This window comes from Dendrobates tinctorius, unplaced genomic scaffold, assembly GCF_039654945.1.
Source record: "Dendrobates tinctorius isolate UK_male_01 unplaced genomic scaffold, ASM3965494v1 ptg000034l, whole genome shotgun sequence".
Lineage (NCBI taxonomy): Eukaryota > Metazoa > Chordata > Amphibia > Anura > Dendrobatidae > Dendrobates > Dendrobates tinctorius.
In genome coordinates this window covers 14692529-14716500 of record NW_027361702.1, presented here as the reverse complement: position 1 = coordinate 14716500, position 23972 = coordinate 14692529, and the positions used below count along the sequence as shown (strand labels likewise).

The 23972-nt window shown below is 41.7% G+C and overlaps 1 protein-coding gene across 2 annotated transcripts in view; it reads right to left on the bottom strand.

Moving 5' to 3' along the window:
- BRINP1 (BMP/retinoic acid inducible neural specific 1) overlaps positions 1-23972 on the bottom strand; it is a 371033-nt gene that overhangs the window by 117235 nt on the left and 229826 nt on the right. For both annotated transcript variants that reach the window (XM_073573121.1, XM_073573122.1), the window contains exons 3-5: positions 22395-22585; positions 10795-10964; positions 6164-6269 (exon numbers count right to left, since the gene is read on the bottom strand). In XM_073573121.1, coding sequence (XP_073429222.1) covers positions 6164-6269; positions 10795-10964; positions 22395-22585 — 467 coding nt within the window. The remainder of the gene's footprint in view (positions 1-6163; positions 6270-10794; positions 10965-22394; positions 22586-23972) is intronic.

Below are 23972 nucleotides of genomic sequence, written 5' to 3'. Positions count from 1 at the left end.
TATTGTTCTATCTACTGGCTAACATGGTATAAAGATATACATCTTTCCTGTATGAAAACGGAGAGGAATTTTAATAAGTGGCAAAGTTAACTTACTTGTTTTTAGAAGTACTTTGAAATTTTAATAATTTAAAATCAACTTGATGCAACCCCTTTGAGGTTATAAAGCCAAAAGACAAAGTTTCTGGGGTCCTGTGTTCAGTTTTTATCCCTCTTATATTAGTATTGTTTTGTTATACAAAAATTAAAATATATATTTTTTTCTGATACTTGTCTCTCATGAGATAAGTATTTATTCTAGTAATCCCCATAGAATGTAAGTCCGCAAGGACAGGGTCCTCTCTCCTCTGCACCAGTCTGTCATTGTAAATTTGTTTACTGTTCACAATATCTATAACTTTGTATGTAACCCCTTCTCATGTACAGCACCATGGAATTAATGGCGCTATATAAATAAATAATAATAATCCCATTTTTTATATGCTTTTTAGGTCTTTTAGACATAAGTCACCTTTTCTAGTGACTGACTGGGGTCTAAACAGTCAGATTCACACTAATGTTAACGCTCTTAACTTTCCTGTGGATAGGTGATAACATCTTATCACTGGCATACCCCTTTAATGGGAGTCTCTGACTGTTAGAAATTGTAAATATATTAATTCCCTTTATTAATATTATTAATAATAATATTATTATTATTGTTAGTTTGTATGTTTATGCAATAGTTATCCTTGTTCTTATTGTAATGTGCACATTGTAGATTCAGACTGAAGGCAGCAAAACTATGAAAAAATATATATGGAAATGAGGAGGAGATAAACAAGCATGAAACAAACCAGAGTATGTGTTAATCCTTAGATTGCATAAAGCATCCCCATTGGACTCTGATGACTGCTTTACACCTCCCTTTGCATTCTCTCAAGCATCTTCATCAAGTAGTCACCAGGAATTGCTACCCAACAGTTTGGAAAGTGTTCTTAGAGGTTCTGAACTCTTCATTCTGCAGGGCAGCTCATCCTAAACCATCTTAAATGGGTTGATGTCAGGTAATTGTGAAGATCTGACGCAGCACTCTGTCCCTTCGCTTCTTGATCACATAGCATTTACATAGCCTGAAGATGTGTTTTGGGACATTGTCTTGTTGCAACACAAGTAATGGTCAAAGTGCCCATGACTGCATGTGAGGATTGGTTCGAGGTTGTAGCAATATTCCAGATTGTCTGACCTTCAAGTCTTAAAATAATAAAGGCTCTTCACTTCATTTCGGTTAAATGAGTGGTTCTTGCCATATTCTGGATTAAAAGAGTTGTGAAATAGGCCACAATTCTATGTGGAACTGTGCACCAATTTTTGTGAAGAACGGTAATCTTATCCAGCACTCAATTTCCAAATTTTTCAAGTAAGAAAACAGCGTTATTGATCCATTAACATCCAGGACACCCTTTTAAAAATCCTATGCTTTTCGAATGTAGAAATATGTATGGTTCTTAGTCATGGCATGTTTCTAAGTTGGAAATGTATAGGGTTTTAGTTTTGAAACTTGTGTGGTTTTTGTATCTTTTTATTGGATCAATAAAGCTCTTTTTTTACTTGCAAAATTTGGACATTGAATGCTGGATAAGAATATCTTTTTTTCATGTGTTCTATTATCCTTCCAACTGGGACTCAGTGTCCGGGCACATCTTGAGAGTTTAAAGCGCTTTTCATCCTGTGAGCTGAACATTTCTTTTTTGTGAATGGTTGCACAAGTGTGTGCCAACTCTGTCTTTGAAAAACACACCTCAAGGTCGTAAACACTTTCTGAAAGCCAATGATTTTGGAAATTAACTATTTACAAAGCATATCTGTTCATTGGAAGCCATTCCAGATGACTACTTGGCATGGGCGTACCCACCGTGGGGCAGGGGGGGCAGCTCCCCCCCCAGAAGCAGGGGCGCACAATGAAGGAACACCTCCTGGCCGCGGTAGTGGAGACGAGTTTACTTTTCCTGCCGCCACGCCCCCCATGCACCCCATCCTCGTCCTCCCTGCTTATAAATCCCAGCAATGACATCGCTGCTGGGCTGTTCTGTGATCACAGGACCTGTGATGAGGTCACAGTAGGGGAGGAGTAAGGGGTCACATGATCAGGACAGGAGCCTCCATGTGTATGCAGGACTCTGCCGTGCTGGTTGTCATGTTGCTGGATGAGGTAGAGTTAATGTGTGGGGTCAGGAGGGGTTTGCAGGGTGGATGTAGCAGAGCCGCGTGTCTACGAGGTCTACGGAGCGAAGCCGTGTGTATGTATGGAGCAGTGTGTGTGTATGGAGCAGAGCCGCATGTGTACAGGGTTTATGAAAAAGAGCCCTGTGTGTACAAAGTGTACGGAGCGGAGCCATGTGTGTACGAAAAAGAGCCGTGTGTGTACGGAGCAGAGCCGTGTTTGTACGAAAAAGAGCCATGTGTGTATGAAGTGTACGGAGCGGAGCCGTCTGTGTATGAGCTGTAAGGAGCAGAGCCGTATGTGTACGAAGTGTATGGAGCAGAGCCGTGTGTGTACGAGGTGTACAGAGCAGAACCGTGAATGAGCGGAGCCGTGTTTGTACATGGTATATGGAGAGGAGCCATGTGTGTGCACAAGGTGTACGGAGTGGAACCATGGGTGAGTGGAATCGTGTGTGTACGAGGTGTACAGAGCAGAGCTGTGTGTGTGTACAAAGTGTACGGAGCTGAGCCATATGTGTACAAGGTGTACGGAGCTGTGTGTGTGTACGGAGCGGAGCCGTGTGTGTACGAAAAAGAGCCCTGTGTGTACGGAGCGGAGCCGTGTGTGTACGAGGTGTACAAAAAAGAGCCCTCTGTGTACGAAGTGTACAAAGCGTAGCCGCGTGTGTATGAAGCGGAGCCACGTGTGTATGGAGCGGAGCCGTGTGTGTACGAGGTGTACGGAGCGGAGCCGTGTATGTGCAAGGTGTATGGAGCGGACCCGTGTGGGTATGAAAAAGAGCCGTGTGTGTATGAAGTGTACGGAGCGGAGTCGTGTGTGTACGAAAAAGAGCCGTGTGTGTACGAAGTGTACAGAGCAGAGCCCTGTGTGTATGAGGTGCATGGAGCGGAACCGTGGGTGAGCGGAGCCGTGTGTACAAGGTGTACGGAGCGGAACCGTGGGTGAGCGGAGCCGTGTGTGTACGAGGTGTATGGAGGGGAGCCGTGTGTGTGTACAAGGTGTACGGAGCGGAGCCGTGTGTGTATGAAAAGAGCCCTGTGTGTACGGAGCGGAGCCCTGTGTGTCCGAGGTGTGCGGAGCAGAGCCCTGTGTGTACGAAGTGTACGGAGTGGAGCTGTGTGTGTAAGAGGTGTACGAAGCGGAACCGTGGGTGAGCAGAGCCGTGTGAGTACAAGGTGTACGGGGTGGAGCCGTGTGTGTACAAGGTGTACAGAGCGGAGCCGTGTGTGTGTACGAAGCGGAGCCGTGTGTGTATGAAAAAGAGCCCTGTGTGTACAAATTGTACGGATCGGAGCCGTGTGTGAATGACATGTACGAAGCGGAGCCGCATGTGTATGAGGTGTACGGAGTGGAGCCGCATGTGTACAAGGTGTGCGGAGTGGAGCCACATGAGTACAAGGTATACGGAGCGGAACCACGTGTGAACGAGATGTATGGAGCAGAGCCGCATGTGTACAAGGTTTACGGAGCAGAGCCATGTTTGTGAATGAGGTGTATGGAGCAGAGCCACATGTGTACAAGGTTTACGGAGTGGAGCCATGTGTGTGTACGAGGTGTACGGAGCATGAACGCATGTGAACGAGGTGTATGGAGCAGAGCCGCATTCTTCTTCGTACTACTGATAAGTAAGTTGAAGCATAATACCATATATTATTCCTATAGTTTCATTAAGCTGTTTCTTCCAAGGCTATATTCAATAATAGATTTGAAATGTTTTCAATCCTGGTACAAGGTAAGAGCTCACATTTATTATGTAAAATCCTAGAGATGCAGATAGAATAATGGGTATGTTAGAGTCGTCATTAGAATTACATCTACAAGGGTAGGCACAAATGTTACACTTAACAATGTTTGGTTTGGATTGAAATATAAACACTTGTGTAGAAAACATTATGTTATTTCCAATCAACATTATACAATCAACTATACATAGTTCAGATTGTATAACTTGGAAAATGTTCATCTGGATGACACTGAAATCTTGATGACACAGTCAATTAAAAAAAAGAAAAACTGTGGAATAGGATCTCTAAAGCCGTATTTTAATTGATGCTTCTATTGTATTATTTATGGATATGGACACTTGCAGGGGAAATTGTGTTATTTTAGATTTTAATTAAAAATAGGCATTTCCGGATAAAATCATTTTTATGCTATGGTTTCCTTAAAAAGATTTCAACCATTTAGCTTCTGCAACCTTTGTCTATCATTGTACATAAGTGGCTGCAGAAAAAGTAACAATGAATTTCATGAGTGAGCTTGTTCCGACGGAGGGCAGGAACCGTGACCCTTTCCATTCTTCTTGTGAACTTTCATTAATGACCAAACCAAAGTGGTCATACAGCAAACTTTTATAAAGTTTTTAGAAAGAAAAATAAGGCCTGCAAAATGTCATCAGAATGAACTTACTGATGCATATGTTTGTATACATAAAATCTAATATTTCTTTTCATTTCTCCATGTTTTGGGGGTCAGATACCTAATTTTCTTTCTATGCATTATACTTACTAAATATTATCATTACCACGGGTAACATAAATCAGAGAATGGCTGTGTGATTACAGCCTGGTATGTTTTTTTTGTCTGGAACACTGCAGTGTTTCAGAAAATACATTTATCAAAGGTTTTATGTCAGTATTCTGGTATAAAAGGCATTGAAAAGTTGCATTATTTTTGCCCAACTGGTGGCAGTGGTAAAACAATGCGACTTTTGGCATTATCACACTATTTTTGCCTAGCTCTGATAAAGTGGGCAGACCTAGGGTGGGACAGGTGCATGATGATTGACGTTTGTTATATTCATGATGAGCGGTGGCGCTCGCTAAACCATAAGTCTTATTTCCGCAGGAACTAGAGTAGAATTTGTGGCAAAGTGCACACATAGGTACATGCCATTAATCCGCTGCTACTGGTTCATGAATAGGTGCCCACCTTGTTATGAATCAACAGCGTCTGACTCCAAAAAATCTGGTCATCAAAACTGGAGTAAACAACACCAGTCTTGATGTATCAGGCCCATAGTTTGAAAGGCTGGATGGGTACAATAAGGAGTGACAAGACTAGTCTGGTCCAGCCCACAGCTCTTTCCCTCACAACTCCAGTTGATGGCAGGTTAGTCCCTATGTACACATAAGGGAAAGATCTGTCAACAACCAAGTGGGGCGGGCATAAAGTGTCTGGAGGCTGCACAGGACTAGGTAGGTCACTCCCTATATTCCATTACCATCTATTCAGGTTTATCAAACTATGTTTTCTCCAAAAAACTACAGAGTTTTAGAGAAATACATATCCAGCTACAATCTTGCAGTCAGGCTCTATTCATGCTGCCCATGGTTCAGGCAGCATGAATCTAATGACAGGTTCCCTATAGGATATTAATATGTGCTTATAGACAAAACATGGACAGAAAATACAACCACACCCAGTGACACAGTGAAAATATGTTTAAAGATTAACTAAACTTTTTGAGACATTTATCTGCCTTCCTTTTCTCTCAAACTCAGTGCTGAGAGGGCTGTTTCACCTGCCTTGTTTATGCACTTAGAGAAGCTGTTTTGAACTTCGGATCTAGTAAATACCAGTACTCTTGTGTGAGCTTCTCTGCTCCTCTCCTCATGCTCAAACATTTGTAAAAATGTATGAGCATGGAGGAGGGGAACAGAGACGCTCACACAGGACTATGGATATTTCCCAGACCCGAAGATCAAGACAGCTACTCTCAGTGCATGAGCAAGGCATGTGAAACAGCCCACTCAGCATAATGTTTGAGATAAAAGGCTGCAAAAAAACATAAGGAGTACATTGCAAAGATTCATAACTATTTAAAGAATGATTATTAAAAAATTGAAAGAAAAAATACTCTTTAGGATTATTGAAAATGTAGATTATCTCCAAAATAATCAACAATACAATAGATATTGTAATATATGCATTCTGAAGTACACAACTGTATACTCACCCTGAAGATGGAGTTTGCTTTCTGTGCTTTGTAACAACACAGAACTGACTGAATCGAGATTGTCATAGCTGCTACATCCCAGTGGTCCTGTACGAGTCTCAGTGACCTACAAAGAATCAAAATGGTTGGACCAATATAGGATTAGAGAACTTTATTTTAACATTTTGCAAGTATTAGGCAATTAGTATGGTTGGGAGAATATGAACTGGAAAGTTCAGGGTTCATATCTTGTGTCTGGGACAGAACCAAAAACATAGCCTTTTTTTACTGTATGTCCTGTTTCCTGTTTGGGTTAGCCAGTCTAATAAAGCTTGTTGAAAGGCTGCAGAGCAGAGCAGCCAATCAACAAGCTTTTAGACTGTGGGCACTTCTGGAGCCATCACAGCCAAGTATTGGCCAGCACAGCACATGACCCAGCCTGTATAAAGCACATGACCCAGCCTGTATAAAGGTGGGATCACAAGTGCAGCTGCCATTATGTTCTTATTAGTGTAGGGACAAGACACAGCTGAAGTGAGGGACAGTCAGTGACTGTGCACTCTGCAAAAAAAAAACCCTGGGTGTTCTCTGCAACCCATATCTGTGCTAGTACTCTGCTAAAAACCCCTGTGTGTACTGTATAACCCATATTTGAGGAGATACTGTCCTTTTAGCTTCTGTGTGTACTCACACCCATATCTGTGGGAGTATTTTCCTTTCAGCTCCTGTGTGAACTCTGCACCCCTACCTGTGGGAGTAATGTCCTTTAAGCACCTGTGTGTACTCTGCACCCCCTACCTATGGGAGTATTGTCCTTTAAGCCGCTGTGTGTACTTTGCACCCAGATCTGTGAGAGTGGTGTCCTTTAAGCACCTGTGTGAACTCTACACCCCCTTGCCTGTGGGAGTACTGTCCTTTAAGCCACTGTGTGTACTCTGCACCCAGATCTGTGAGAGTACTGTCCTTTAAGCACCTGTGTGTACTCGCTAGCAATACAAAGTGGCTGGGACTGGTGGCTGGTGGTAGCAAGCCTTGTGGCGGACCGCTATCTGTATACAGAATCAAACTAAAAGTTTTTCATCTATGGCTGCTCTACTGTACAGTACTGAAGATACAAGTTTCCCTCTGTGGGTGAAATATGTAAGCTGCTGATGTAGGGGCACTGTGCCCCATACTCTGTGGGTAACATTTTTAACTGTATTGGAAGTATCAAGCCTCAATCTCTGTGAACACACTGTTAAAATGTTTATGTTCTCTATTTACTTCCTATTTTACCATGATTGCTATGGTGACGGAACCACTTCACGTCATTTCCCTATCCATGTTTGTTTTCAGGGCAATTTTCCTGTTCTTACCCCCATTTTTCTTCCTTTTGCAGCCCCCTAGCTCTGACTATGACCATTTGAAAGCCATTTTAAAGCAGCAAAGTTTGGGTCCCCATTGACTTCTATTGTGTTTGGGTCCAGGGTCAAGTCTGAGGTATATTCATCAAACCCAGCGAACCTGAACATCCAAGATTTCACTAATTTCCTCCAAATAATACAATTTTCTTTGTTTTTTAGTTATTTTTAAGTGATTTTTTATTGTTCCCTAAATTCTTCCTAATTATAAATTCTTCCCAAAATGTTTTAATCTTTGGGATTCCATCTAACGGAATTGCTATTGAGAACAGAAATCTAGTGTTTGCAAGAGAGATGTGGTGGTAAAAGTTCATTCATCACCCATAATGGTGAATGGGATATTCAAGGGCTGCATCGGCAATACCCAATTTTAGTGACCGAGCAGATTTGTGGTTGTCTGTTTTACTTCTTTACAGTAGACCAGAGGAGATGCTTTTAAGCTCTTCAGTAAAGTTGTATTATCAAAGGTGTAATATCCATATTCAAAATTTTTTTTTTACATTTTTTTACATTATTTTTTAAGAGGTACTATGGTGGAGGTAGGCAATGTGGAGAGAAAAGGACATAAGACTTTCAGGGGACCCAGGTAGTAGTATTAAGGATTGATTGATACATAAAAACTTGCTTTTTATAATTTTACAAATAGGCCGTCACAAAGCTCCATTGACCGAAAAATGAAAAAGTTACGGGTCTCAGAAAATGGCGACACAACTCCAAAAAAAATTTTTTGTCACAATTTCACCACACTTGATTCTTTTGTTTTCCATATTCCAGTACGCTATTTGGTATATGAATGGTTTCAGTCAAAAGTACAACTCAACTACAAAAAATGAAGCTTTTATATGTCTAAGTGGACAGAAAAATAGAAAAGCTGTGGCTATTGGAAGAAGGGGAGGAAAAAACAGAAAAGAAAAAAAAAAGGAAGTTGGCCCCCTCGGGAAGGGGATAAAAAAAGACAAAAAAAATATGTAATGCATCCTGATTATTCTGCAATATTAGTTTGGTGTTTACAAAATAAACAGTATGTTTGGGGAAAATTGGCCAACCTAAATTTGCACCCTGAACACCGTGTTAGGCCGGGGTCACACGAAACTCGCGCCAGTGTCTCGTATCAATATTCGGCACTGCCGCCGGCTCTAGGGACCGGAGTGTGTATTTCTATGCAGCTGAATGCTCCAGTCCCAAGTGCCGGTGGCAGTGCCGGGTATTGATGCGAGAGACTGGCGCGAGTTTCTCGCATCACACTTGCAAGTGTGACCCCGGCCAAACTTGACTTCCACCATAATGATGGTGTTTTAGACACATTCTCTGCCCTGTAAAACAGGGAGTCGACGCTGAAAAAAGGGTGTGTGCTTTTATTAAAAGGGGCATGCCCAAACATACAAAATAGTCCACTAAAAGATGTAAGCAAACCAATAGATGATGGTATCTTAGATTAGATGATCTAAAAGTACAATTTATCAAACAGCAAATAATTCACTGTGACACATCCGGTGCGTTTCTAGACCTTCTAGTCTAAGTTTGCACTGTGTAAGAGTTAGACAGAATTGATAAATGTACCCCACAGAATGTAATTGGTCCTTTAAAAATAACAGTGGCCATGTCAGTAAGTCACTAAAACTTAAGTTACACATTATTTATAGAATATTATTATAATTATATCTGATTTATAAAGAATAACTAATGAAAAAGACAAATCTGAACGATGCGCTTTATATAGAGAGAGGGGAACAAATGAGATAGTGAAAAGTCAGTAGGACTCCCAACATTAGAGAAAAAGGAAAATGTATCATTACAAATTCACAGTGAGGTCAACAATGGTCATTAGAGATAGTTTACCCAACATATCTCAGATACACTTTTATAGCTGAAGAAGGTGACTACTTCCATAATTTTGGTATGTTATAATGAGAAAACCATTGATTATATTCTCACTGCTGTTCCATCTGACAGATTAGTGACAATCAGTTAAAGGAGGATTTCATCCCCCAAACTATCTATATATGTGCATTTAGTTATTTCAAAGACAAGTCCAGCAATACCTTTACATGGCCGGTCCGTTCCTCGGTTACTGAGAAATCAAAGCTCAAATTTATATGCAAATGAGGCTGAAGAGCTATGGTAGATCTGAAGAATCCGTCACTCCAGCTCTATTCCCCACCCAGAGCCGCCTCTTTCTCCTTTACTTTTATGCTTTGATACCTCAGGAAATGGAGCCTTCAGTCAAGTAGGAGGAGAAGGCTCTTTGCAGGGAATAGAGTTGGAGTGACAGAGGCTTCAGATTTACAAATAGTTCTTCAGATTCATTTGCATATCAATTTATTTTCTGATTTCTCAATCACAGAAGAACAGGCTGGCCATGTAACTTTATTGATGGACTTGTCTTTGTAAAATGCATGTAAATAGTTTAGGGTGTGAAATCCTACTGACAGATTCCCTTTAAACCAGAATACAATATGCTGCGTGAATGCAGTTACAAATACACTAACTCCTCCCACCACTCTATTAATTTATATATTTTTCTTGGAATCTCTACCCTAAAAATGAACCTATGGATTAGTATATTCAGTAGACATCCTAGTGTACAGCTTCTGCTTTACATAAACCCATCCTCAGAAAAACAGTTCTGTAGAGGGAACCTAATCTCAGAGCAGTATAATGTAGAGACAGAGACCCTGATTCCAGCAACTGGGCTGTTTACTATAGTTTTTGTAAAACCACTGTTTTCTCAGCAAGAAATTATAACCAAAAGACTAGGAAACCTACTGCCATATAGTCATGAGCTCTGTATAATCCCAACAACACCACTGGTTGTCAGCTTTCTGCCTATGCACAGTGTACACTGAAAGCTGCCAATCAGTGATGTGGGCAGGGTTAAACAGTTATACAGTAGAGCTGCAGCAGATAAAACTGTGATTTTATCAAAACTGTAGCAAGCAGCCCAGTAAATGTTACATTGCTGGAATCAGGGTTTCTTTTCCTGCATAATGCTGCTTCCATATGAAACAGCAAAAACCTGGTCAGATCCCCTGTAAGCAAATGTATCCATGCCATGCTGCTTTACATTCAAAATTGTGGGCTATAAGATTGTCTTGCTGTATCTTTATAATTTATGTCAATTTTTCTCCAGCAGAGCTTCCGATTTCCCACTCATGTGGAGGACCTTCATTGTTGTGATTGGTGGGGGACCCCACATTATGTTTAGGTTACAGTATTTGTTTATGGGACATCAGCACCCCAACCTGCCAGTACCTTAATGGCTCCTGTTGATATTTGGATCTCATGAAGTTTCCTCATAGTCCCATCCCTGTCTACGAAGTAAGATGACGCCAAATGATGTAAAGACTCCACACTCTGGTTTCCATTTCCCGCATGTCGATCCAAGCGGCTTTTGTCCATGTACATCGTCAGCGCCTCCTCGCCTGTCGGATCAGTGAAAATCAGGGACTTTTTATTTTTATGCATAATGGCTTCATTTCATCCCTTATACACGATGGCACAGTTGTCAATTAATGCACAGTACGCAATTAAAACATACGGGATCATTTTACTCGATTTTTTGCATTTAATTCAGGGCAAGAAAGAAAATGTTCTCCTCTAAGAGGCCCTTAAATCATTTTGATACCAACATCTTTGTCTAGCTAACCACAAAATTGATTATTCAATTACTGGAAATTAGAGTCATCCTGAATGGGTGCAGGGACATTACTTTATAGACATCAACTATATATTTTTTAAAAAAAAAAGGTTAATAAAAAAAAACTGCTACAAAATGTCCATTGTAGGATAAATTGAGCTATTTCATTGCATATTTTGCTATATTATTTATCTTTATTACATCAGATACCTCTATGATTTTTGGCCTGCTTCAGTGTTTTTATATAGCTTGACTTTATTGTGGGTGGGACTGGCACTCTTTTCGTAAATACAAAAATGGGTATTTCCACCTCCAAGATCCTATCACAATATGTAGTAGGTGTAATATTAATAATAATAACAAATACCTCCAATTAGAAAAGTAGTACAGTTCCTCTGACAGTATGGGCCAAACGTTCAGGGCAGTGGATCACCAAATGGAGATCCCTAATGGACATTCCAACAACATCCGGAGCCTGGGGCTCGGGCCAGGTATTATGGAGTGGGCTTGGTCTTCTGACATCATGAGGTCAGTGATCGTGGAATTACGTGGAGGGGTAGGTTTCTGTTTCAAGGTGCAATGGCAGAGTGGATAGCGAATCAGTGAGGCTGATGGAGTCAGTGGGCTTGGGGTAGTTCAGAATGAAGGTGAGGTAGAACAGAAGAGGAGTTGTGCTAAGAAGGAAGGAAATCTGAATTGCTGTGCCATATCCCACCTGTGCCCACTCAATCAACTTGAAAGTTTGACTATTGCAAAGAACCCGATGCCCCATGCATTGTGTGCGGTGGCCACTGAGGACGGAAGCCTGGAGGTAGCCTGGAGGTAGCGGAGACCTGCAGCCACCAAGTGAGTGTGATGCACTCTACAGCACACTGGGAATGGACACCCCTTGTCTGTAAAGTGCCAGAGAGCAACCAAACAGCAGCTCGGTCATGACTACCACTCTCTGACACTTTACATATGAAACTTTAGATAATATATCAACGTCTGCTGATCATTGAAACCTTTTAGTTTAACTCACATTGCCAGACAAGTTCTATTTAACTCCTTAATAAGGACACAATAATGTGTCACGTACAGAGTGGGCTCAGGACGATGGGAATTACATACTGTACTAACTTGGCCCGTGCAAAATTTTCATACATTGGTCGTTGGGGGCGTAGGCAATTTCAGAGTGTAAATGTATTTCATGAGCTGATGAACACAGACAGGTATTTATATATGTAGATTGGTAAATTTAATACTATAAATTGTTTTGATAAGTAGAGGCCAAAAAATGTTTTCTGGTTGAGATGCCACCTGCAGGTCACTGTGTCTTTGTGCAGGTTTATGAAAATGAATGTTTAAACTGTATTTAGTGATAAAATCGTGAATGTGTGGTTTGTTTGGCTGGTTTCTTGCTGAAGGGAGCAAGTTTATTTTTGAAATGGTGTATCGTGTGTGTGGGGCAAAGTAATCAGCGAAAAAGCAGTGCATGTTTACAAATGTGTTGGTAGTGTGCTTTGGAGTACTGTGGTGCCACCTGCAGGTCATTTTTTCTTACTGCAGGTTTATGAAAAATTAATGTTTAAACTGTATTTTGTGATGAAATCATGGATGAGTGGTTTGTTTGGCTATTTTCTTACTAAAGGGGGCAAGTTTACCTTTCAAAAGGTATATCATTTGTGTGTGTAGGTGCAGTATGAACGGGAATACAAGGGAATCACCAAAAAACAATGTTTAGAAATCATAGAATAGATTCTGCAATCCAGAAGACTAAATCAAGCAATTGCAGTCATATCCCCCTTAAAAAGTGCAATAACCAGTGATCAAAACATTGTATGCACTTCAAAACGGTGCTGCTAAAAACTACAGCTCATTGCTTAAAAAACAAGCCGTTTTGCTGCTCTATAGAAGAGAGAAAAAATGAACGTGCAATAATAAAAATGGTTCCTGGCAGGAAGAGGTTAAGTAATGTTCAGATTTTCCACGTCTGTCAGTAATATGGCTGATATGGCTGACTGTGACTAGTAGAATGAACCCCAACTGCACATTGAATTTGCCCATCTGGTTCAGTAGCTAAGTGGGAAACTGCTTTTTCACATAGGACCAGGTTGGACTGAGCAGCATTTTTTCTCAATACATTGTCATCATTTAAGAATCAGGATTTTGTGTTTGATTTTAGTGTGGGGACTCACAAAACAATGAGGACCCTTGACGTGGATATGAGCTTGCCTATTTTGGCCAAAATATTGACCAATACCTCATGCATATCTAATATATAAAGCTCAAAGTGTGTATGTATGTGTGTGTGTATGTGTGTGTGTGTGTATGTCCGGGATAGGCATCCGCACCGTCGCAGCTACAGCCACAAAATTTGGCACAGTCACACATCTGGACCCCGAGAGCGTCCTAAGCTATGTTGTGAGGTGAAATTTTAACCCCGCGCGTTCCAATTCACCAAACAATTTTGCCCCTATCTACATAATGGGGAAAAAGTGTGTGCGTATCAAGCCCCGCCCCTCATTATGATGTCATAATGCCCCTATCTACATAATGGGGAAACAGTGTGTGCGTATCAAGCCCCGCCCCTCATTATGATGTCACAATGGTTGCCATGGCGGCGCTGATTCATCATAGGTTGCAAGCCCCGCCGCTCATTATGATGTCATAATGGTTGACTATGGAATGGAGGATGTGTGATGGGTATATGGGCACTGGACTATGGGATGGAGGATATGTATGACGGGTATATGGGCACGGGACTATGGGATGGCGGATATGTATGATGGGTATATGGGCACTCTACTATGGGATGGAGGATGTGTGATGGGTATATATGGGCACGGGACTATGGGATGGAGGATTTGTATGATGGGTATATGGGCACGGGCGTATGGGATGGTGGATATGTATGATGGGTATATGGGCATGGGACTATGGGATGGAGGATATGTATGATGGATATATGGGCACGGGACTATGGGATGGCGGATATGTATGATGGGTATATGGGAATGGGACTATGGGATGGAGGATATGTATGATGGGTATATGGGCATGGGACTATGAGATGAAGGATGTGTGATGGGTATACGGGCACTCGACTATGGGATGGTGAATATGTATGATGGGTATATGGGCATGGGACTATGGGATGGAGAATATGTGACTGTCTGTCCACAGTCTCCAATATCATGTCCACTCTCTATCTTAAACTCAACCTCTCTAAAACTGAACTTCTTCTGCTCCCGCCGTCTACTAACCTCACTAAATCTGACATTTCCCTCTCCGTGGGTGGTACCACAATAACACCCCGGCAGCAGGCGCGCTGTCTGGGTGTTATGTTTGACACCAATCTCTCGTTCACATCCCATATACAATCTCTTGCCCGCTCTTGCCGCTTACACCTAAAGAACATCTCTAGAATCCACCCTTTTCTCACTAGGGAAGCAACAAAAACCCTCACTGTTGCATTGATCCACTCCCGCTTGGATTACTGCAACGCTCTATTAATTGGCCTCCCCGTCACTCGACTATCCCCTCTCCAGTCCATACTTAATGCAGCGGCCAGGATCGTCCATCTGGCTAATCGGTACTCGGACGCGTCCGCTCTTCGCCAGTCCTTACATTGGCTGCCCATTCATTATAGGATCCAATTCAAAGTACTTGTTCTCACCCAGAAAGCTCTCCACAGTGCGGCACCCCCTTACATCTCTTCCCTCATGTCTGTCTATCGGCCTAGCCGATCACTGCGCTCTGCAAATGACTTTCGACTAACCTCTGGACTAATCCGTACCTCCCACTCCCGACTCCAAGACTTCTCCCGTGCTGCTCCTATCCTCTGGAGCGCTCTACGCCAAGAAATCAGGACTATCCACAATTTGCATAGTTTTAGGTGCTCCCTCAAAACATACTTGTTCAGAGCGGCCTATCACGTTCACTAATCAAAGTCATTCTCTGTGTAATTGTGCATGTGTAGCCCATTCACTATCTCCATCCATCCTTCACTCCCTCAAGATGGCTGGACCTTCATTGTAAATACACAATTGTAAATACACTCCTGTACTTTGTATCTCCCCCACCTCATTGTAGATTGTAAGCTCTCACGAGCAGAGTCGTCTTATTTCGTCTTATTTTGCTTTAATTATTGTATTGTTAACGTTGTTACTTATGACTTGTGTTTTGAAACTGTTAAGCTGTAAAGCGCTGTGGAATATGTTGGCGCTATATAAATAAAGATTATTATTATTATTATGATGGGTATATGGGCACGGGACTATGGGATGGAGGATGTGTGATGGGTATATGGGCACTCGACTATGCGATGGAGGATATGTATGACGGGTATATGGGCAAGGGACTATGAGATGAAGGATGTGTGATGGGTATATGGGCACTCGACTATGGGATGGCGAATATGTATGATGGGTATATGGGCATGGGACTATGGGATGGAGGATGTGTGATGGGTTTATGGGCATGGGACTATGGGATGGAGGATATGTATGATGGGTATATGAGCACGGGACTATGAGATTGCGGATATGTACAGTATATGGGCACGGGACTATGGGATGGAGGGTGTGTGATGAGTATATGGGCACTGGACTATGGGATGGAGGATATGTATGACGGGTATATGGGCACGGGACTATGGGATGGAGGATATGTATGATGGGTATATGGGCACTGGACTATGGGATGGAGGATATGTATGACGGGTATATGGGCACAGGACTATGGGATGGAGGATATGTATGATGGGTATATGGGCACTGGACTATGGGATGGAGGATATGTATGATGGGTATATGAGCACGGGACTATGAGATTGCGGATATGTACAGTATATGGGCACGGGACTATGGGATGGAGGGTGTGTGATGAGTATATGGGCACTGGACTATGGGATGGAGGATATGTATGATGGGTTTATGGGCATGGGACTATGGGATGGAGGATATGTATGATGGGTATATGAGCACGGGACTATGAGATTGCGGATATGTACAGTATATGGGCACGGGACTATGGGATGGAGGGTGTGTGATGAGTATATGGGCACTGGACTATGGGATGGAGGATATGTATGACGGGTATATGGGCACGGGACTATGGGATGGAGGATATGTATGATGGGTATATGGGCACTGGACTATGGGATGGAGGATATGTATGACGGGTATATGGGCACAGGACTATGGGATGGAGGATATGTATGATGGGTATATGGGCACTGGACTATGGGATGGAGGATATGTATGACGGGTATATGGGCACGGGACTATGGGATGGCAGATATGTATGATGGGTATATGGGCACGGGACTATGGGATTGTGGATATGTATGATGGGTATATGGGCACGGGACTATGGGATGGAGGATAATTATAATTTGTTAGCTACTATGCCTGGGCAGCGCCGGGCTCTTCAGCTAGTTATATATATTTTACTGCAATTTTTTTTCATTTTTATGCTGAGTGCAGCCAGGCCCTTCAATGTTGGCCTTGTAAAGCAGGGTGTCTGTCCCAGTGTGGTGCACTTACAGAGTGCTGGGCAGCTCGCCTAATCTAACAGTATGAGCATCATTAACAAGCACTGAGAACCATATCTGGGTGATTGGTGCCCAATACAAGGCTTATCCATGTGCAATTCTAATAGTAGGGGATCACCCCCTCCATGAATTGGTCGGTGTGTGAGTGGTTGTTTCTTCAGTATTTTGCACCTATGTTGCCTCTGCCTTAAACAAGGGGATCTGCTGCACCCCATTACTTTTCTGATCTGTGCTAGTAAATATGGCTGTCTTATTCCTGCTGTATTTTGAATTTTTTGAGTCCTTTTTCTGTTTTTCTGTATTTAATATTAAAGGGTTTTTCTAGGAATATTTGATTTTTTTTTACTAGGGTTATAAGAGCTAGCAGGTAGGTTGTTGCACACCGCTCCTGCCAGCAACTCAACGGCTTCTGCAGACATCATGTTTACAGTGCAGCAGCTTCTCTTCCGCTCTGCTCTGATGGTGGAGTGTGACTGCCGACATCATGCTGATTAACATCTGGCTCCCTGCTGCCTAACTGCAGGGAGCCGGCTGCCATTCAACATGATGTCAGCACTCATGCGCTGTTGACAGTACAGCTCAGAAGAAGAGCTGCTCTGTTGACATGGAGCAGCTGAATCGCCGGCAGGAGCTGTCAGTTACTACTCTGAACCAGTGTTGGGTACAACAAGCAGGTAGTTGCAACTACCTGCCTGTTAGTTTTTAGGCCTAAAATAAAAATAACGAACAAAATAAAAAGCCCTGGAGAACCCTTTAAATGTAGTTTGATGATTTCAAACATTTAAGTGTTGCAAAAAGAAAAAGAAATAAGGAATAGGGCATATTTATTCCCAACACTGTAATATAAGCTAGATTAGGAATCTAATCAGATCAACCCAAAGCAAATAGCCATATCTTTTTTGTGTTGTTGGAAATCATTAATTCTTTTCCAACCTCCATTTGTATCTTGTAGTCTATTCTTGTCTCTAAAACCAGCCCCCACCTCCTCCTGCTCTCTGTGGATATCCTAAACTTGATGGTAGAAAATAAATGTCAGCAGTTTTTTAGGTCCCAGCAAAAAGCTTCTGCTCTATTAGCTTAACATGCATTTGACTTTTTGATACGAAGCATTTTTTTGATATTGTAACAGATGTTTTATTTATGACATTTGTATAATGTGCGTCCCAAATCAAAATGACAATTTGAGCACAGCGTACGATAAGATAAGATAAGATAATCCTTTAATCGTCCCACCATGGGGAAATTCAGAATTCAGAGATACGTCCCCACAAAGTATCACAGAGCATTGGAGAAACTCAATAAGCAATGGACATCTAAAATAAAATTCCACATGGGGGAGTGGGAAAATATTATTCCAGTTGATGCTCAAGACTGGTAAACACTTTGTTGATGATGATTATGACAAAGTGACCAAAAGTATTACAGCCAAGGTTAACGTATGTATTCTTTAGGAAGATATTACATTCTGTACATTGTCAAATACCCAGAAAATGAACGCTCACGAGCAGTGACTGAATGGGCACTTGACATTGACAGAGGATGAACGTTAGCTCCTGCACTCCTATACTGGTTATGGCTTATGCTACTGTATATTGCATCAAGGACAATGATGGTTGGAGATGTAAAAAAAAATGTATTTAAAAAACATCTAAATTAAAGAATAACTTAGGTATACCATGGTTCATACACAGTTTGGAGACTCTTTTTTTTTCTGGTTGCCAAAGAGTATCATATGTCTAACGATGTGAAGGAAAACATCTTAAAGAGGTTGTCCATTACCCTTTAAGAAAGGTCATCAATGTCTGAGCGGTCGGGGTCCGACACTCGGAACCCCTGCCGATCAGCTATTATTGGTGTCAGCAACGGGCACGAGCAGGAAGTGCTCACTTGCAGAACTGGCCATCTTCTGATAGGGTACTACATATCTGCCTCCTATTGATTTAGAAAGGAAGCAGATGTGTACTACCAAGCCCTGGAAACTACCAGAAGACGGTCAGATCCACAAGTGAGCACTTCCGGCTCGTGGTCTCCAACGCCGACACCGATAACAGCTGGTCAGTGGGTGGTTCTGGGGGTCAGACCCCGACCAACCAGACATTCATGACCTATCCTAAGAAGGCTTAACAAATAAAGCTACAGTACACTCTGTAGTGCTATAGCATGTATATATCAAATATGAATTGCGTTGGTGCTGTAGATAATAGGAAAAAATGGAGACATTCAGCACATAATTTGACCAATTCATGCACGCCAAGCAGCCAATGACAAGGCAATCTACTCTTGCTGGGGATCTATCCTAATGTGAATCCTCTCCTAGGCTGAAGCTTGTATATTATGGATAGGAAGGACCCAGCTGCAATTAAATCTGCCACAGGCTTATGGATGTAGTACTCAGTCAGAGAGCCTATATATAAGCAACAAAAGACTGACTGTCACTTCCAAACAGAAAACTGATGTACAGGTGCGAACTAAGAGTAGCCATCTCTATACACAATTAACAAATAAAACATAGAAATGGCTACTCTTAGTTTGCACCTGTACGTACCAGTTTTCTACTTGGAAGTGACGGCCAGCCTTTCATTAATAATAATAATAATAATAAATTTTATTTTTATAGCGCCGACATATTCCGCAGCACTTTACATTTCAGAGAGGATTTGTACAGACAATAGACATTACAGCATAACAATAATCACATACAGTAGATTATAACATACCAAGAGGAGTGAGGGCCCTGCTCGCAAGCTTACAGTCTATGAGGAAAGAGGTAGACACGAAAGGTGGGTGGTAACAGTTGCCCTGATTGTATGGACCAGCCATAATGTTAAGTGTGTAACAGTACAGACACAGAGGGCTAATGGATGCATAAAGCATGTGGGAACATGATGCTGGGAACCTGGTTATGGTAAAACTTTTGGCTCTGCCACACAGGGATAGGTTAGGTTAATGTGTTGAGGCGATAGGCCAGTCTGAATAAATGCGTTTTCAGGACATGCTTAAAATTGTGGGGATTGGGGACTAATCGTATTGACCTGGGAAGTGCATTCCAAAGAATTGGCGCGGCACGTGTAAAGTCTTGGAGACGGGAGTGGGAGTTTCTGACTATTGAGGATACTAACCTCAGGTCATCAGCAGAACGGAGGGCGCGGGTAGGGTGGTATACTGAAACAAGGGAGGAGATGTAGGGTGGTGCTGAGCCATGGAGGGCTTTGTGGCTGAGGGTAATAAGTTTATACTGAATTCTGGAGTGGATGGGTAGCCAGTGTAATGACTGGCACAAGGTAGAGGCATCGGTGTAACGATTGGTGAGGAATATGATCCTGGCTGCAGCATTCAAGACAGATTGGAGAGGGGAGAGTTTGTTAAGAGGGAGACTGATTAGAAGAGAGTTACAATAGTCGAGACGAGAATGAATAAGAGAAACAGTAAGAGTTTTTGCAGAGTCAAAAGTAAGAAAAGGTCGAATTCTAGGCATATACAGTATGTACTATTTACCGTACTTACTTACTTCTTGGTTTTGCTTAGATTCCATTTTAGCATTATATGTGATGCAGATTGCTTTGTATAGTATTCCCTTTATTTTTTTGAGCAGTATACAGTCATATGTAAAAGTTTGGGCACCCCTATTAATGTTAACCTTTTTTCTTTATAACAATTTTGGTTTTTGCAACAGCTATTTCAGTTTCATATATCTAATAACTGATGGACTCAGTTATATTTCTGGATTCAAATGAGGTTTATTGTACTAACAGAAAATGTGCAATCTGCGTTTAAACAAAATTTGACCGGTGCAAAAGTATGGGCACCCTTATCGTTTTCTTGATTTGAACACTCCTAACTACTTTTTACTGACTTCCTGAAGCACTAAATTGGTTTTGTAACCTCATTGAGCTTTGAACTTCATAGCCAGGTGTATCAAATCATGAGAAAAGATATTTAAAGTGGCCACTTGCAAGTAGTTCTCCTATTTGATTCTCCTATGAAGAGTGGCATCATGGGCTCCTCAAAGCAACTCTCAAATGATCTGAAAACAAAGATTATTCAACATAGCTTTTCAGGGGAAGGATACAAAAAGTTGTCTCAGAGATTTAACCTGTCAGTTTCCACTGTGAGGAACCTAGTAAGGAAATGGAAGAACACTGGTACAGTTCTTGTTAAGCCCAGAAGTGGCAGGCCAAGAAAAATATCAGAAAGGCAGTGAAGAAGAATGGTGAGAACAGTCAAGGATAATCCACAGACCACCTCCAAAGACCTGCAGCATCATCTTGCTGCAGATGGTGTCACTGTGCATCGGTCAACAATACAGCGCATGCATAACGCCTTTTTGTATGACCAAACAACTCAATCTTTGCTTCATCAGTCCACAGGACCTTCTTCCAAAATGTAACTGGCTTGTCCAAATGTGCTTTTGCATACCTCAGGCGACTCTGTTTGTGGCGTGCTTGCAGAAACGGCTTCTTTCGCATCACTCTCCCATACAGCTTCTCCTTGTGCAAAGTGCGCTGTATTGTTGACCGATGCACAGTGACACCATCTGCAGCAAGATGATGCTGCAGGTCTTTGGAGGTGGTCTGTGGATTGTCCTTGACTGTTCTCACCATTCTTCTTCTCTGCCTTTCTGATATTTTCCTTGGCCTGCCACTTCTGGGCTTAACAAGAACTGTACCTGTGTTCTTCCATTTCCTTACTATGTTCCTCACAGTGGAAACTGACTGGTTAAATCTCTGAGACAACTTTTTGTATCCTTCCCCTGAAAAGCTATGTTGAATAATCTTTGTTTTCAGATCATTTGAGAGTTGTTTTGAGGAGCCCATGATGCCACTCTTCATAGGAGAATCAAATAGGAGAACTACTTGCAAGTGGCCACTTTAAATACCTTTTCTCATGATTTGATACACCTGGCTATGAAGTTCAAAGCTCAATGAGGTTACAAAACCAATTTAGTGCTTCAGGAAGTCAGTAAAAAGTAGTTAGGAGTGTTCAAATCAAGAAAATGATAAGGGTGCCCATACTTTTGCACCGGTCAAATTTTGTTTAAATGCAGATTGCACATTTTCTGTTAGTACAATAAACCTCATTTGAATCCAGAAATATAACTGAGTCCATCAGTTATTAGATATATGAAACTGAAATACCTGTTGCAAAAACCAAAATTGTTATAAAGAAAAAAGGTTAACATTAATAGGGGTGCCCAAACTTTTACATATGACTGTATATATATATAGAATTTATTATTTTTTTTAAATGATCGGCTAATCAGCTAGGGGTATGTCTATTGGCTTACATTATCTAATCGGATTTGATACTCCCACACAGTGTAAAGAGGGACACACCCTTTTGACAACAGAACGCCCATCTGTCAATTTTTATTACTCAAGAGGAAAATCACAGCAGCAGCACAAGATAGGGTTGCAAAAAGAAGGATACTACAGAGTTGTTATACAATGGAGAGTGCAATTATTTCCTAATGCATTTAGGAAAGCTGCCCGGTGAGCTATAAGAGCAACAATGGCAATTTTACGGCAGCTTTTATGCATCGGTGAGTTTGTTTTCCTTAACACTATAGATCTGCCACCGCACATGACTGAGCAGATTATACAATAATATATACAGATTAAATAACAGATGACAGATAGCTATGAACACAATAGAAGAAAAAATAGCTATTAAGATTTGTACCTCCAAGAGTGGCGGAGACTACAAGATGCGTCCCGTATTTCTTAATGATGGTCTCTATAATCTGTTGAGAACTTGGCCTCCGCCCCAGAAGTCTCAAACTTCTCTGGAATTCAGGCATCAAGGGCAAAATACTTTTAAGAGGTTCCTTACGATCCACTGCCACGTTTCTCACCTTCCAGCGGGCAAACTCCCTTTAAAGAAAGTATGTTAATAAACGTGAATTAAAAAAGAAATACATATTTTATGGTATAAGCATCATAGATTCTCATAAACAAAAAAGTCTGTCAAATTCATGAAAGTTTCCTAACTCTTTCAGTCACTGCACTGATTTTAGTAATCATTCTGGATACTGTACATACCAAAGCCTCACAGATTAAAGTAAAGATTTTCACTGTAAAAATAACTTTTTTTTTTACCTTTTATTTACTTTTATTTTACTCTGAGTTCAGACTGGTTTTCCTGTAGAGCTTCAATCATTCTAATCTTTGTGATACAGATCAAAAACAATAGGAATAGAAATAGTGAAAAATAGTAAAAAAAATGTAACTCTACTTAACGAAACAATGCCACAGCAGTATTGGTATGTGGCCAATCCAGGTAGTAAAACTCGCAATTTACTCTACTTTTGAGTCTTCCAGTGGGCCACCTGTATGGCTGGGCAATGCTGCTATAAATTTGATTATCCAGTAGATAATGGTCGATGATACCTGGACCCTCATTTTCAGATACACATTCTGTACTAGTATCTATTTAGATTCAGTGTTAAAATGTAATGTGTGACAGCACACATATTCATACTAGAAATGTATGAATACGAAATGGTCTATTTGGATGGGAACTGATTCCAACTGATTCCGACCAGCAGTTCTGCCCCCTACAATGGCTGCTGGTGGAGGAGCATGTAACCAAACCTGTCCATACAATGGCTGCTGGTGGAGGAGCATGTGACTAGACCTGTCCATCCAATGGCAATTGGTGGAGGAGCATGTAACCAAACCTGTCCATACAATGGCTGCTGGTGGAGGAGCTTGTGGCCAGATCTGTCTACACAATCCCTGCTGGTGGAGGAGCATGTGACAAGACCTATCCATACAATGGATGCTGGTGAAGGAGCATGTTACCAGACCTGTCTACACAATGGCTGCAGGTGGAGGAGAATGTGACCATACCTGTCCATATAATGGCTGCTGATAAAGGAACATGTGATCAGACCTGTCTATACAATGGCTGTTGGTGGAGCATGTGACCAAACCTATCCATGCAATGTTAGCTGGTGAAGGAGCATGTGACCAGTCCTGTCCATACAATGACTGCTGGTGAAGAAGCATGTGACTAGTCCTCCCCATACAATAGCTGCTGGTGGAAGAGTATGTGACCAGACCTGTCTACACAATGGCTGCTGGTGAAAGAGCATGTGACCAGACCTGTCCATATGTAAGAAGAAGGACGGGACCGTGGGTACCTCTCTTGCACCGGGTCCGGAACTGTCGGTGTTGTCACCTTTGTTGTCCGGGGGAAAGCTTAGAAACCTGGACCAACCTTTGCTCTGGATAGCAGGGGGCGTGGCTAGGCTAAAAA